Genomic DNA, 15,832 nt, shown 5'->3' on the forward strand with positions numbered 1-15,832 from the left:
TGGGATAAAAAACTGATTTAGATTGTAAATGGGTATGTACAATGGGAGGTGATGTTTGAAGGTGCTGGGCAAAAAGGAGCAGGCCTGGTTCCAGATCAGCCTCTTCAGAATCTAAACATGCATCGTATGATGATACATCACTTATGAGACTTTCTGGGATATTTTCTAAGGCAGAATCATAGAGATCTGAGACTGTCTAGGTTATTGGGGATCTGAAAAGATGTCTTTTTTTAGATTTTATATTCTAAAATCTTTTAAGAGTAAGTTTGCTGATGAATTTATTGAGGTCCTTAAATAATAAAAATGAATTGGGTTGTATGGTGGGAGCAAAACTAAGACCTCTACTCAATAAAGAGATGTAATTTAAGGACAATAGATGAGAGGATAGATTAAATAGCTTTACAGTTTTCCGGAGTTTTGCTTTTTTTTTTTTGTTTCCTGCGTCCCCCCTCCTAACCTCGCCTGTGTATTTTCTTTTTAGTTGTTGTTTTGGGTGGGGACTGATCTCTAAAAAAGAAAGCGAAGATGAGTGAGATGATATCTCACCCCTATGGAAGTCGGCAATTTGTATGTTAATCTCTGCAGTCGGTGGAGATAGCTGGGGACTGTCGTGGCTGGCGATCGTGTGTGTGTGGGGGAACCAGCTGAGCAGGCATGGATTCTAGGCTGCAGTGAGTCATCTGTAGTAGGAGGCAAGCAGCTTGGGGACACTAAGGAGGGAGGATTTGATATTACTGAGGATAAAGAGGGGCCAGAAGGAGTAGGTGATTTAGTTACAGACTGAGCTGCGGGTTTGGTGGATCAAGGTCCTTTTTAGGGGGTTTCGCGTGTGAATTACCGGTTTTTTGAAGGGGTATATCAGTGCTAGCAGAGCTTTTTGATTGCGCAGGTGAAATGCCAGTTAGGTTAGTTAAATGGATAGGTCTTTGATACAGAGAGTTTGAAATGGGTTGTGCCAGATTTGGTAGATCTCAGGGTAACAATGCAAAGGTCCATGCAGTTGGGTGGACGGGCCATCAATGGAGGTATCTGGTTGTTACATTTCCAGGAGAAGATCTTTTTATTCTGGTAGTCATCCAAATCTCGCTTAAGTTTACCAAATTTAGTTTGCCTTATTTTTGGTATTCTTTTTCAAAGTGTCTAGCCAGGTAGTAGGAATTTTATGGTTGTATGTTATAGGTTGTGTTTTGCTGCAATTACAGCTGCAAGTCTTTTTGAGTATGTCTCTATTGGCTTTGTACATCTAGAGAGTGAAATTTTTGCCCATTCTTCTTTGCAAAATAGCTCAAGCTCTGTTAGATTGGATGAAGTGTATATGTGAACAGCAATTTTCAAGTCTTGCCACAGATTCTCAATTGGATTTAGGTCTGCACTTCTACCGAGCCATTCTAACACATGAATATGCTTTGATCTAAACCATTCCATTGTAGCTCTGGCTGTATTTTTCAGGTCGTTGTCCTGCTGGAAGGTGAACCTCCGCCCCAGTCTCAAGTCATTTGCAGACTAACAGATTTTCTTCTAAGATTGCCCTGTATTTGGCTCCATCCATCTTCCCATCAACTCTGTCCTGCTTCCCTGTCCCTGCTGAAGAAAAGCATCCCCACAACATGGTGCTGCCGCTACCATGTTTCACAGTGGTGTGTTCAGGGTAATGTGCAGTGTGTTAGTTTTCCAACACATATACAGTGGTGATCGAAAGTTTGGACACCCCAGGTAAAAATTTGTATTAATGTGCATAAAGAAGCCAAGGAAAGATGGAAAAATCTCCAAAAGGCATCAAATTACAGATTAGACATTCTTCTAATATGTCAACAAAAGTTAGATTGTATTTCCATCATTTATACTTTCAAAATAACAGAAAACAAAAAAAATGGCGTCTGCAAAAGTTTGGGCACCCAAAAAAAGTTAATATCTTGTACTGCCCTCTTTGGCAATTATCACAGCTTGTAAACACTTTTTGTAGCCAGCCAAAAGTCTTTCAATTCTTGTTTGAGGTATCTTTGCCCATTCTTCCTTACAAAAGTCTTCCAGTTCTTTGAGATTTCTGGGCTGTCTGTCACGCACTGCTCTTTTAAGGTCTATCCATAGATTTTCAATTATGTTGAGGTCAGGAGATTGTGAAGGCCATGGCAAAACCTTCAGTTTACGCCTCTTGCTGTAATACCCCGTGGATTTTGAGGTGTGTTTAGGATCATTATCCATTTGTGGAAGCCATCCTCTCTTTAACTTCAGCTTTTTCACAGATGGCATCAAGTTACCATCCAAAATTTGCTGAAGTTTTATTGAATCCATTTTTCCTTCTACTCGTGAGATGCTCCCTGTGCCACTGGCTGCAATACAACCCCAAAGCATGATTGATCCACCCCCATGCTTAACAGTTGCACAGGGGTAAATTCTGTGCCCCTTCTTCTCCAAACGTACCTTTGCTCATTCCGGCCAAAAAGTTCAATTTTAACCTCATCAGTCCACAGAACTTGTTTCCAAAATGCATCAGGCTTGTCTATATGTTCATTTGCAAAGTTCAAATGCTGATTTTTGTGGTGAGGACGTAGAAGAAGTTTTCTTCTGATGACTCTTCCATGAAGACCTTATTTGTACAAGTATCTCTTTATAGTGGAATAGTGTACCACAACTCCAGTGTCTGCCAGATCTTTCTGGAGGGATCGTGCAGTCAAACGTGGGTTTTGAATTGTTTTTCTCACAATCCTGCGAGCTGTCCTGTCTGATATTTTTCTTGGTCTTCCAGATCTTGCTTTAACTTCCACTGTTCCTGATGACATTTCTTAATTACATTCCGAACAGAGGATATTGACATCTGAAAACGCTTTGCTATCTTCTTATAGCCTTCTCCAGCTTTGTGAGCGTCAACTATTTTCAATTTCAGTTTTCTAGGCAACTGCTTAGAAGATTCCATGGTGCTGATTGTTAGGGCAAGGTCAGATGAGTCTGGGCATTTAAAACCTTTGAGATTGACATCCCCTGGTCTTCCCAAACGATGATTGAGAACAATCCATGACACTGGCAGGTCTCAGCCTTGCAAAGGGGGCAGTGCATGCTTTAAATTCTGCAGGGTGCCCAAACTTTTGCAGATGCCATTTTTTTGTTTTCTGTAATTTTGAAAGTGTCAATGATGGAAATAAAATCTAACTTTTGTTGACATATTATATGAATGTCTAATCTGTAATTTGATGCCTTTTGGAGATTTTTCCATCCTTCCTTGGCTTCTTTATGCACATGAATACAAATTTTTACCTGGGGTGCCCAAACTTTCGATCACCACTTCAGCGTTTTGCTTTTAGGCCCAAAAAGTTCAAATTCTGACCAGAGAACCTTCTTCCACATGTTTGCTGTGTCCCCCACATGGCTTCTTACAAACTGTAAACAGGACTTTTTATGGCTTTCTTTCAACAAAAGGCTTTTTTCTTGCCACTCTTCCATAAAGGCCAGATTTGTGGTGTGCACAACTAATAGTTGTCCTGTAGACAGGTTCTGCCACCTGAGCTGTGGATCTCTGCAGCTCCTCCAGAGTTACCATGGGACTCTTGGCTTCTTCTCTGATTAATGCTTTAGTTGCCCGGCCTGTCAGTTTAGGTGGGAGACCAAGTCTTGGTAGGTTTTCAGTTGTGCCATACTCTTTCCATTTTCGGATGATGGATTAAACAGTGCTCCCTGAGATGTTCAAAGCTTGGGATAATTTTCTATACCCTAATCCTGCTTTAAACTTCTCCACAACTTTATCCCTGACCTATCTGGTGTGTTCCTTGGCCTTCATGATCCTGTTTGTTCTCTAAGGTCCTTTAACAAACCTCTGAGGGTTTCACAGAACAGCTGTATTTATTCTAAGATTAAATTACACATAGGTGGATTCTATTTACTAATTAGGTGACTTCTGAAGGCAATTTTAGTTAGGGGTATCAAAGTAAAGGGGGCTGAATACAAATGCATGCCACACTTTTCAGATATTTATTTGTAAAAATGTTGAAAACCATTTATCATTTTCCTTTAACTTCACAATTATGTGCCACTTCCTTACCCTTTGGAAGAGTAGGACGGCAAATTCATGGAAGATTTAACATCAGACATGGAAGAATGTTGCGGCCCGCATCTGTCATTTTACCAATCTGTAGTCGACTGGGGGCCGGCGTTGACTAAAATCAAGGGTCAGATTTCAGCCTTGGCAGTCCTCTTTCGGATACCCTTTGCTGTACATTTCTTGGTGTGTGCCATTTGTACAAGGGGTCACATGTATTGTTCCACTGGTCAGGACTCTGGTGACTCAACGTTGTACTTTCTGTGTTACAGAAATATCCTTATCAACCCATCTGGGATATCCCCTTAGTCTTTCCAACTCGGAAGGTTATTTTTCATGTTGCCATTACTCCAGCTCACAGGGTTTCATCATGACAAGATGGTCTTGTGGCCTCTGCTGTCCTCTTTGTCTAAGGTGGTTTCCTCGTTCTGTCTTAACCAAGATATTGTGCTGCCATCTTTCTGTCCTAAGCCTCAGATGCTGGGGGATGGCTCTTCCTACATTGGACATGGTTATTGCAGTTCAAATTTACCTGGCGAATGCTGCATATCGTCAGTTTGACTCCTTTGTAATTCCTGAAGGAGCTCTTAAAGGTTCATTCATATAACTTCGACTTCTACTATTTCTCATTGAATCTATCGGCTCATTTCTCAAGGTTATGGTCTAAATGGCAAAGCTCTATCATTGTCGGGTGATGACTCATTGTACCAGGACTGTTGGTGCTTTTCTGGCTATTCAGCAGCAGGCTTTGGTAGTTCAAGTTTGGTTTACACTTCTACGAAGTTTTGCCAGTTAGGTGTTCAGGATTTTGCAGACATGACTTTTGGTTGGTGGGTATTTGTAGGCTGCTATATGATGTTCTAACATGTTCTGTATTGGTTCTTTGGGGCTTGTTGCTGTGTTGCCCTCCCCTCATTTTCAGTCCTTTGGGATGTCTTTATTGTAATGGATATGAAGATACCCTGTGTCCTGAGATGTACCTTAAAGAAAAAGGGATTTTTTATTTAGTGGCTTACTTATCTTGGAGTGCATCACAGGACACAGGGATCCCACCATTCTTACTTAATTGTTTCATGTCTTGCAAAACTAAAGCTATGTATGTCTGAGAGATAATGAGTGATTAGGGTTGGTCTGTTTTTTTTTTTTTTTTTTTTCCCCTAATGTCTAGTCAACTGAAGATGGCAGCATAACCTTAATGGATATGACGATACCCTGCATCCTGTGATGTACTCAAAAATATTTTATAGTAATTGAAAAAAACCTAATTGAAATTCCTGAATAAAAGCTAAACTCATCCTATAGTGGTTATTAAAGAGAAAGATAGGAAGTGAATACAACTTTAGTTAGTCCAACTAAAAATGCTCCATATCCTGTACCCCCACAATGAAATTAAAATCACGTGGAAGTGTCAAAATTGTGGTTACAAAACAAAAGAACAAGCAAACTGCACTGGATAGTGTACATGAAACAACTTTATTACCAATAATAAAAATTAAGGAACTTTACTCTTAGGGCAAGAGTCACAGTATGGATCAGTGTATGAAGGCTTCACTCACTGCCTGTGTGTAAAAGCCGGCATCAAGGGAAGAGGAAGGGTGCTATCGTCCTGTATGAACCCAGGCTGACAGTGGCCCACATTTCAAGGATGGTACACCTGAATCAGCTGTATTCGACAGCCTCAACTCAGACATTGTCACTAACACTAATCACTAAATATCAATGCAGAGCTAATAGATCTAAAGAATAATATATCGGTCCAATTTGCATAACTGTAGTTCACATTTGAACGCTGAGAAGTGGTGTTTGATAAGAAAAAAGGAGAAGGGAGTATCCAAAGAGGAGCCGTCACCATCACCCTTTCACACTGCCTCTTACCCCTCACTGTAGATCCCCACCAAGGAAGGTCAATCATGCATAATCAGAGTAATCCTGGGATGGTGTTGCTGTTTAATCACCTCAGCTCCGGAAGGTTTTACCCCCTTAATGACCAGGCCATCTTTTGCTATTTGGCACTGCGTTACTTTAACGAAAAATTGCACGGTCCTGCGACTCTGTACCCAAATACAATTGATGTTTTCCCCATAAATAGCGCTTTCTTTTGGTGGTATTTGATCACCTCTGTGGTTTTTGGATTTTGCGCTATAAACAAAGAGTGACAATTTTGAAAAAAACACAATATATTTACTTTCCCAATAAAAAAATTGTAAAAAATCAATTTTTTTTATCATTTTAGGCCAATTTGTATTCTGCTACATATTTTTGGTTAAAAAAAAAAAATCCCAAAAAGCGTTTTTAATTGGTTCGCACAAAAGTTATAGCGTTTACAAACTACAGGATAGATTTTTGGACTTTTTTTTTTTTTTTTTTTTTTTTTTTTTTAGTAATGGCGGCGATCAGTGATTTTTGTTGGCTGAGGCAGACTGGAGGGTTGCAATTTGTGTCCATTACTAAGCAACTTGCTGGATTCTGGTGTAATAGATATGCATTTTGACCTTTGAAGTAAGGGTCAGATCTTAAGGTGAGCATTTATCCTCAAGGGGGCTGTGGTTGCTATTCACCTGGCGTGCACCATTACACATGTTATGTATTATCATTGCAGGATTTACACTTTGTTTCATTTTCTGGTGTTTTTTTGTATTGGTGGAAAATGTACTAAGACTCTTGCCATTCCAGATCACGGGCAGAATCGCCGCGAATCACGGCAAATTGCGGGACACCCATGCGATTCCCGTCACTTCCAATGGCATCCCAAACACGGCGCCATTTTGCCACGATTGCCGTCCGACAACTCACGGTAAAAGCACGCAAACAGAATTGCGGGATGCCTGTGGCCCAAAAAAGTTCTTGTACTTTTTTTGACGACCGGCGTCGGGCGGCAAAATCGTGACACATTTGGAGTGCCAATGGAAGTGACGGGAATCGCACGGGCGCCCTGCGATTTGCTGTGATTCGGGATCCAGTAGGCCAAGATGTGAACAAAGCCTTAGTGGTTTGAGTAGCAGCACTGATTTGTACACAATGTGTATTTATCTGTCACAATTGTGGTGCAAATACTGGTCCCTGACACCATGTAGAGGAAGAATATCCTTTTCAAAACGGCATTGCCACTGGACATGTATAATTCGTCATGTCTGCAGTGGCCACCATTTTGTTGAGTGCCATCAATAGTAGTTTTTTTTTTTTTAAATAACAAACGTTATACTTACCTGCTCTTTGCAGTTGGTTTTCCACAGAGTGGCCCTGATCCTCCTCTTCTCAGGTCCCTCTTCTGTGCTCCTGGCTCCTCCCTTCTGTTCAGTGCTCTCACAGCAAGCAGCTTGCTATGGGGGCACCCAAGTCGCAGTTCCCTGTGTCCATTCAGACATGGAGCCTGGACCTGGCCCCAGGCCCCTCTCTCTCCTGGCTTGGCTGACTGACTTTGACAGCAGCTGGAGCCAATCGCGCCACTCTGCTGTCTCAGTAAATGAGGAGGGAAGTCCCGGGCAGCCGAGACACTCCTGCAACATCGCTGGATAGAGATGGGCTCAGGTAAGTATTAGAGGGGCTGAGGGAGGCTGCTGCACACAGAAGGTTTTTTTATCTTCATGCATCTGACTTTACAATTCCTTTAAAACCCCTGTCATATTTATGTATTTATTTTCCCAACATCTGTGCCTCATTGCGGAGATTTCCCTTCTCCATGTCCCGTAGTCAAACAGGAAGTGAGAGGAACTCCCTGCAAATTAATGGATTTCCTTGGGAACTCCCAGGTCACCAGAAGTAGTGTATCCTTTGGAAGATTTCCACCCTATTACTTTTCTGGGGACAACTCAACATTTTGGATTTTCTTTCACTTTCAACAATAAAGGTAAACAGGACAAATAGAATCTCCTTTTAACGGGGGAACAGACAGCAATAAAAAATGACTAGTGGTTCTAATCCCTCTTTCCACTATACAAAATGAAAATTTTTTTTGCCTTTTTAGTTAAACTTTAAAAGGCTTAATGTTTATTGCTGTGGCTGCCATTTTCATGTCTACACCAGTGATGTTTGTTTCTTTAGGAAAATGGGAGAAGCAGTTGGAACTCTGTAGATCTACTGCCTGTGTCTAGAAGTGAAGCCATTTTATTGAGGAACAAACATCACGGCATTCCACAAATAAAATGGTGAACACAGCACAAATGATTACCACAGCCTACTGTGTGTGTTCAGTCACTACCATTTTTTAGGACAAAATCATCTCAAGTAAATGTTAGTTTGCTGTGGGCACTGCCTGCCAGTGGCCTTCACCGCACTCTTCTCTGCTGACCACACTCATGCCATTCCCTGATTATCACGAATTGGCACTTCTCTGTCGAAGACACCTGCACACTTAACTCTGAACCAGCACAGCACCTTAACGTGTCTCCCCTGACCCTTATCACACCAACAGACTTCTCTGATCACTATTGTCCTCTTCCAATTCATTAATGAACACTATTCCACCCATGCACTTCTCTGCTGACTGCCACCATACCCATGGATATCTCCATTAACACTGCATCTACACACTTCTCTGCTGACTGAAACTGTACCTGTTCAACGCACTGATTGTGACTGCACTCATGCACATATCTGGTGTTTTGCAATGGAAACTGCACTATTCTCCACTGACTACCGCTGCACCCATCACACCTATTCGCTGTCCTCGGCTTACACCTGTGCACTTATGCACTTACCTCTATTGCAACAACCTCGCTGACTGTTAACATAACCACACAATTCTTTGCTGGTAGCCACTGCACTCAAGTACATTTGCACAAACCGAGACTACACCCAGTAACTTCCTAGCTGACTACCACTACTCCAATGTTCTCCGCCTATTGCCACAGCACTGATGCACTTATCTGAGCAGTCCAGGTACCAGCATGCTTCTTTAGAAACTGCCTCTTTACTTGCATGTGTGGCCACTTATAACAAATGTAATCACTCACTTGTTTACTGACTACAGCCAGTCTAACAGCACAGAAAAGTATAGAAATTGCTGAATTTGTATGCTATGCTGTACACTGCATTCCTAAACTGCTGAACTCTATACACAATCTGATACATCCATACCACTGGGAATTTTTGGGGAATTTATGCTATTTTATCACACTCAGCAAACAGGCACATTTTGATAAGTAAATTAAGTTTTTCCAAAGCCTAAGGGCTTTTTTTTTTTTACCTTAATGCTTTCTAGGCATTAAGGTGGAAAAACCTTCCGTGTCACAGAATTCCCCTTTATACTTACCTGAGCCCATTCTCGATCCAGCACTGTGCTCGAGTGCAGCGTCTCTCTCTGTCCTCACAGGGCAGATTGTTAGCAGCGGGAGCCATTGGCTGTCAATCAAATTCTGTGACGCAGGAGCGAGCCCACATAGTGCCCCCCATAGAAAGTGACTTGCCTAAAAGGAGGAGCCTGGAGGATTGGGGCTGCTCTGTGCAAAACCATTGCATAGAGCAGGTGAGTATAACATTTTTATTTTATTTAAAAATTAATCTTTACTATCGATTTTTAACCACTTTACCACCGGAGGATTTTGCTGTCTTCCGTCCAGGCCACTTTTTGCGATTCGGCGCTGTGCGACTTCAACTGACAATTGCGCGGTCATGCGATGCCGTACCCAAACGAAATTTACGTCCTTTTTTTCCCACAAACAGAGCTTTCTTTTGGTGGTATTTGATCACCTGTGCGATTTTTACTTTTTGCGCTATAAACAAAAAAAGAGCGTTTATTTTGAAAAAATAACAATATTTTTAACATTTTTTTATATGAAATTCCCCCCAAAAAAGATGTAAATACCAATTTTTTAAAAAAATTTTGGCCAATTTGTTTTCTGCTACCTATGTTTGGTAAAAAAAATCGCAATAAGCGTATTTTGATTGGTTTGCGCAAAAGTTATTGCGTTTACTAACAAAGGGAAAGATTTCTGTCATTTTTGGTGTTTTTTTTTAACGCGTAATGGCGGCGATCTGCGATTTTTTTTTTTTTTTTTTGTGGGACTGCGACATTGCGGCGGACAGATCGGACCCTTGACTGACATTTTTGACACTTTTGGGGGTACCAGTGACATTACTGCAGTAATCAGTGCTATACATATGCACTGTTACTGTAAAAATGACACTGGCAGTGAAGGGGTTAATTGGAGAGGGAGGGGTTAATGTATGCCTGGTGCTTACTGACGTGTAGGGGGGGAGGTGACTGAGTGAGTCATGGACAGATCGGATGTCCAGCTATGCTGAACAGTCCGATCTGTCACTCCCTGTCACTATGGAGATCCGTCCGCTTGTGTTTACACAGGCGGGCGGATCTCCACACTAGATCCCCGGCGATCGGGGCAGAGCAGCGGCGAACGCCGCTGCTCCTCCCCTGGCCCGACTCCCGCTGTGAATGAAAACAGCGGGAGCGAGCCTTTTTTTTTTTATCCAGTCAGATTTTGTCAGGCAATTTAGGAGGACATTACAATGATTTTATGACCTAAACTCCCATTCCATTAATCCTTACTGTGTTGTAGGGTTATAAAATATGCAGAATATAACACAAGATCAAGGGTCACTCATAGTGAATTTCGACTGGTTCCTGCTTTATATAGAATATACAGTAGAAATTTAAAAAAAAAGCATTAATATCAAAGTAATACATGCCTGTACTGATGTTTTAATAAGCCAGAAAACGATTGATCCCACAGAGATGTTTCTGAAAATACAGGGTACACAGCAATTTAAATCTTTCCTTTTTTATTTTTTCCTACATATTTTGTGCAGCTCCTACCCAAATTATGGGGGCTTTCACTTTCCCCCACCTTCAAGGTCCAAGCTGTACTCCTGTTGCAAGTACACTAAAATGGCTGTAATCATCTCAATGAAAATATTTGAAATTCACACTTGTTGGATACTTTTCTATATTTTTTTGAGCTTTTAATTAGTTTGTTTTTTATTTAGCCTAAACGTATTTCACTTTTTAGATCAGCACTGCAGTGTACTTTTATATTTTCTGTTAGGTCCCTTTCAAACTGGTACGCTTTTGTTGTGCTTTTCCAGGACAAAAGCACATGAAAACTATTTCCCATTAACGCCCATGTAACTCTTCGCAATGCAGGTGCGCTGCTCTTTGAAAAGTCCTGTATGCTGCATCTTTGGTGTAGTTTTTCAAAAAGGCACCAAAAGGGCACCTTCCAGTTTAAATTAATGGGAACACATCTAAAGCACATCGATGTGAAAGGGCCCTTGCTGTCAAGTTACATAAGTTAGCTTGTTTGCGGTTTTGTTTTTTTTTGTTTTATTTCACTTCACAATGTTCTGTTGACAAAGTTCCATTGAAATGCTCTTAAAACACCAGGCAGGAGCTTGTGATTTTGCTTAGAAGCCAAATGTAATGCTCTTTATGAAATTAATTTTACATACAAAATATCTACAAATTTATATACTAACCCATGATTACTTCAGCCCAACTGTGAAAAAGAATTGGCTAAAAAGAGAAATATGTTTAAGCACATATTCAATGGAAAGGAAAATACCACATGCAGTACACTTTATAGTGAAATATTGCTTTTGTGTATTTGGTGCATATTTTGAAGCCGCCTGCTTTTCTTTCCTAGTAATTATTTGGAGTGACTTGTTGGCTGACATGTGAAATTTATAGAAATGTTAACATTAGCAGAGATGAACGTGTTTGCTCTAGAGTTGTTTTGGGAACGCGCTATGCTACAAACCTCTTACTTTTTTGTGTAATCCATAGGTTTTTATTCAGAAACAACAAGGAGAAGTGCTGGGTGTGACTATTGTGGAATCCGGTTGGGGATCTCTACTTCCTACAGTTGTAATTGCAAATCTTATGCATGGAGGACCAGCAGAGCGCAGTGGAGAGCTGAGCATTGGAGATCATGTGATATGTGTCAACGGCACAAGCTTAGTTGGGCTTCCCTTTTCTACATGCCAGGGAGTAATACGGGTGAGTTAAGAACACTAAGCAAGCATACTTTTCACAACCAAACAGTGCAGTCCACATCTTATTAATAGTTTAAAGACTCTGTAAAGCGGGCTGCAGATCTGTAGAATGTGAGAAAAGGGTGGATTGTTCTTAGACACGTAGTCAATATAAACTTTGTTTCTCTTTCAATCATTGACGGACACAGCTCTCCATTATTCAGAACCATATGGTTATATTGCCCCCTACAGGAGTAGAATACTAGGCAGAAAAAAGACTTGGCTATGCCTATGTGCAATCCTAGGTGGTATACACCCCCCTCTCTCTGCTATAGTCCTTCAGTTTTTTTTTCTACCTAGTCAGGACCTAGTTCCCTGCCAGGATCTAAGGTCCTTGCATTTTTTTATTTTTTCAGCCTCTATCGTCATCAAGGATGCTTACCTGCACATTACAATATGTACCCAACACCAGCGCTTCCTCTGTTTTGCTGTGGGAGAGGAGCACTATCAGTTCGTGGCACTTCCCTTTGGTCTCGCATCCGCTTCTCGGGTCTTCACGAAAGTGTTGGCTCAGGTTCTGGCGTTGCTACATCAGCAGGGGGTTGCGGTACTGCGCTACCTGGACGACCTCCTCTTGCGAACGGAGTCCTCTGCTGCCTTGATGGACGACGTGGAGATCACTATACAGACCCTGATGGCGTTTTTGGTTGGCTTCTAAATGACCAGAAGTCTGCTCTGATTCCATCCAGAAAATTGGATTATCGGAGTTCTTACTCTGGATTCAGCTCTAGCCAGAGTGTTCTTTCCTCTGGACAAACTCCAGAAGTTGCATGCTGCGATTCATCTACTGCTGTCCAGCAGGTGGTCCTCCCTCGGAACTTGCATGTGGGTGCTGGGCCTGATGGTATCTACCTTCGAGGCAGTTCAGTTTGCACAGTTGCATATGAGGTCCCTTCAAGGAGAGATCCTGGTGAAATGGGACAAGTGTCTGAGGTCTCTGGACAATTGGATTAGGCTGAGATGGGAAACCAGGGGGTTCCTGGTATGATGACTTCACTCTCTGGCACTTCAGCAGGGCAAATCCCTTCTCCCCTTGTGTTGGACAGTGGTCACCATGGTTGCCAGTCTGTCTGGGTGGGGAGGTGTCATTGGACTGAGCTCTGCTAAGGGTTGTTGGACACTGGAGGAGTCCAGACTATGGATCAATGTCTTGGAACTTTGGGCGATCAGGCTGTGTCTGGATCACTGGACTAATCGGCTCTGGGGTCTCCCGGTACGGATCCAGTGGGACAATGCCACAGCGGTGGCTTATGTCAATCACCAGGGCGGAACAAAGAGTGTGTTGGCAGCCCTGGAAGTAGCTGGCATCCTCTGGTGGCAGAATGCTTAATTTCAGCCCTCTCTGCCGTGCACATCCAAGGTGTGGAAAACTAGCAGATGGACTATCTCATTGACAGACATGTTTCCTCAGATATGTCTCCCGTGGGGCACACCCGAAACGGATCCGTTGAGGTCTTGGCTCAACAGAAAGGTATAGAGGTTTGTGTCAAGGTCACAGGATCCTCTAGCAGATGCCATAAACGCTCTGGTGGGGCCAGTATCTTCTGGTCTACGCCTTCCCTCCTCTCAAGCTTCTGCTGTGGCTTTTGCACAGGATCAAAGCTGATGGGATTCTGGTCATTCATGTGGCCTTGTCGGTCTTGTTATGCCGATCTGGTGCGATTGGTCGCTGATGGCCCTTTGGAGACTGCCTCTCAGGGAGGCTCTGCTGTCCCAAGGGCCGATCTTTCATCGTGCTTTACAGTCGCTGGCTTTGATGGTCTGGCTGTTGAAAGCCTGGTGCTGAAGGATAGAGATTTGCCTGGGTTGGTGATTCCGATGCTGCAGAAGTCTACCCCTAGAAAGACCTACCGTCGTACCAGAAAAGCGTACATTTCTCTGTCGCTCATTGACAGACGTAGTCCTCCTTGATTAATATCAACTCGGGTTATACTGCCCTCTATAGGAGTAGGACTAGACAGGAAAGAAAACGTTCTGGCCACACCCTAGGGGCAGTCCCAGAGGGTATATCCTCTCACTTCCTGCTACAGCAAATCAGTTTTTTTCTGTCTAGTTAGGAGTAAGGACCTAGATTCCTTGCTAGGATCTTCGGTCCTGGCAGGATTTTTTTAGAAATACTTTTTTTAGACAGCTTTTTTTTCTCCAGTGTTCCTGTGAGATCTTCAAGCAAGTACGCTGAAACTGGGCGACGGGCTGGATGTTGAGATCCAGTGGTCACCCCAGTTCAGCCTACGAGCGCGTGCAGGCCATAGCTCCGCGCTGGGTCGGCCGCGACATAGTCCCACTGGACGGGGACTGACCCTGCGAGTTAAACGTCTCGCCTGGACGCCAATGAACAACAGAGTCACGGCGTCCGTATTGGTCGACAGCCCCCCCACCCCGGTGGAGAGGGGTTCTGTCAGGAGTTGGCGCCCGCCTGGTTCCGGTATGGTGAGTAGAATGTTCCCCCCCTCCCCCTGTTGGGTTTGTTGGTGGACGCGGGCCCCTCTCTGGGATGGTCGGACACTCAGTTTCTGGGTCTCCCCTCTATCCTATAATAGGTCACAGATCCCCCAATTTGAGTGTGATTTTTGTGAATAGAAACCAGGAGGCTTGGTTTGGGAGCTGACTATCTAAAGTCACTATATGACTGTAAGGGTGACTGAAGTCAGTGGCAGACTACTAAAAGGCATTACTATTGAGGTATAGAGGTATCCTACCTGTCTAGTGTGTACACAGGCCGATGCCTATGCCTGAGTTACTGTAGCCACAGATCGCCATCCCTCCAGAAAGCCGGTCACTTCCACAGGCCGCACAGCCTCCCGCAGGCCGAGGACACCTCCCGCAGGCCGAGGTACTTCCGCAGGCCGCACGGGCCGAATGCACACATCCCGCAGGCCGCTGCTAACTTGCAAGCCGCCGCTATCCTACACAGGCCGCCGCCATTTTCCTGCAGATGGCACGAGGCCGCCATATTGGCGTAGCCTCGTGTCTCCAGCATGGGGGCGGCCATGTTTGAGGTGACCAAACACCTAGTGGAGTAATTGGGAGGCGCCGGAAGGCGTGTAAAGGGGCGGAGCCGCCTCCTTGGCCCAGGGAAAGCAAGCCAAAGACTTCCTGTCTGTAACAGACAGTGCTGGAAGCAGGTTGATAAGAAACTTCTGTGCATCAGGTGAGCCTTGGGGTCTCTCTCTCTCTCTCTCTCTCTCTCTCTCTTTCTGAGGGGTCCAAGCAGGTAGACTGAGGGGCGCTACTGCGCTGGGGGACTAAGTTAAAAAAAAAAAAAGATGTTTTTTTCTTGCAATTAATTTTTTTGTGTTTGCTGGCAAGTGTCTTGTTACATGAACCCTGCCACACATGTATCCCCACCTGATCCCCTCAGGGTGGCCGCAGGACCCTCCAGTACCCCACTTGTGATGATGCATTATCAGCAGTTTTGGAGTCTTTGGTATCCCGGGTGGAGGTAGCCTGTCAGGGACGGGGGTCAAGAAGAGCGACCCCCGCCTACCCCTATGTCATCTGATACCTCAGATACGAATTCTGAGCTGGTCATTGCAGTCCCTTTTCTGGGGTTGTTGTCTCAGGTACGGTCTCCTCAGACAGTAAGGAGGACGCTTCTGCCTCCGCCATAGCACAAGAAGCGTTGGTGGAAGCACTAGTTGTGTCTGTCCGGGAAACCTTAAATCTTGAGGTTACACTGGCAGAGGTAGCTGAGACTCATATTCCTTTTTTGGTACTAGCAAGCCTACCAAAATGGTGAAGGGTTTCCCTTGCCCAAATAGGGTTGTCCGTAAATGAGCCCTGCTATTTCCAAACGCATGGCTAGGCGCTATCATT

The 15,832-nt window shown here is 43.6% G+C and overlaps 1 protein-coding gene across 8 annotated transcripts in view; it reads left to right on the forward strand.

Annotated features, from left to right (window-relative positions):
* The window catches only part of APBA3 (amyloid beta precursor protein binding family A member 3), a gene marked incomplete at its 5' end in the record, with an annotated part of 179,559 nt that overhangs the window by 132,301 nt on the left and 31,426 nt on the right, over positions 1 to 15,832 (forward strand). For all 8 annotated transcript variants that reach the window (XM_082243765.1, XM_082243771.1, XM_082243767.1 and 5 more), the window contains one exon: positions 11,769 to 11,981. In XM_082243765.1, coding sequence (XP_082099891.1) covers positions 11,769 to 11,981 — 213 coding nt within the window. The remainder of the gene's footprint in view (positions 1 to 11,768; positions 11,982 to 15,832) is intronic.

Source organism: Pelophylax lessonae (assembly GCF_965119305.1).
Source record: "Pelophylax lessonae genome assembly, chromosome: 1".
In the NCBI taxonomy this organism is placed as follows: domain Eukaryota; kingdom Metazoa; phylum Chordata; class Amphibia; order Anura; family Ranidae; genus Pelophylax; species Pelophylax lessonae.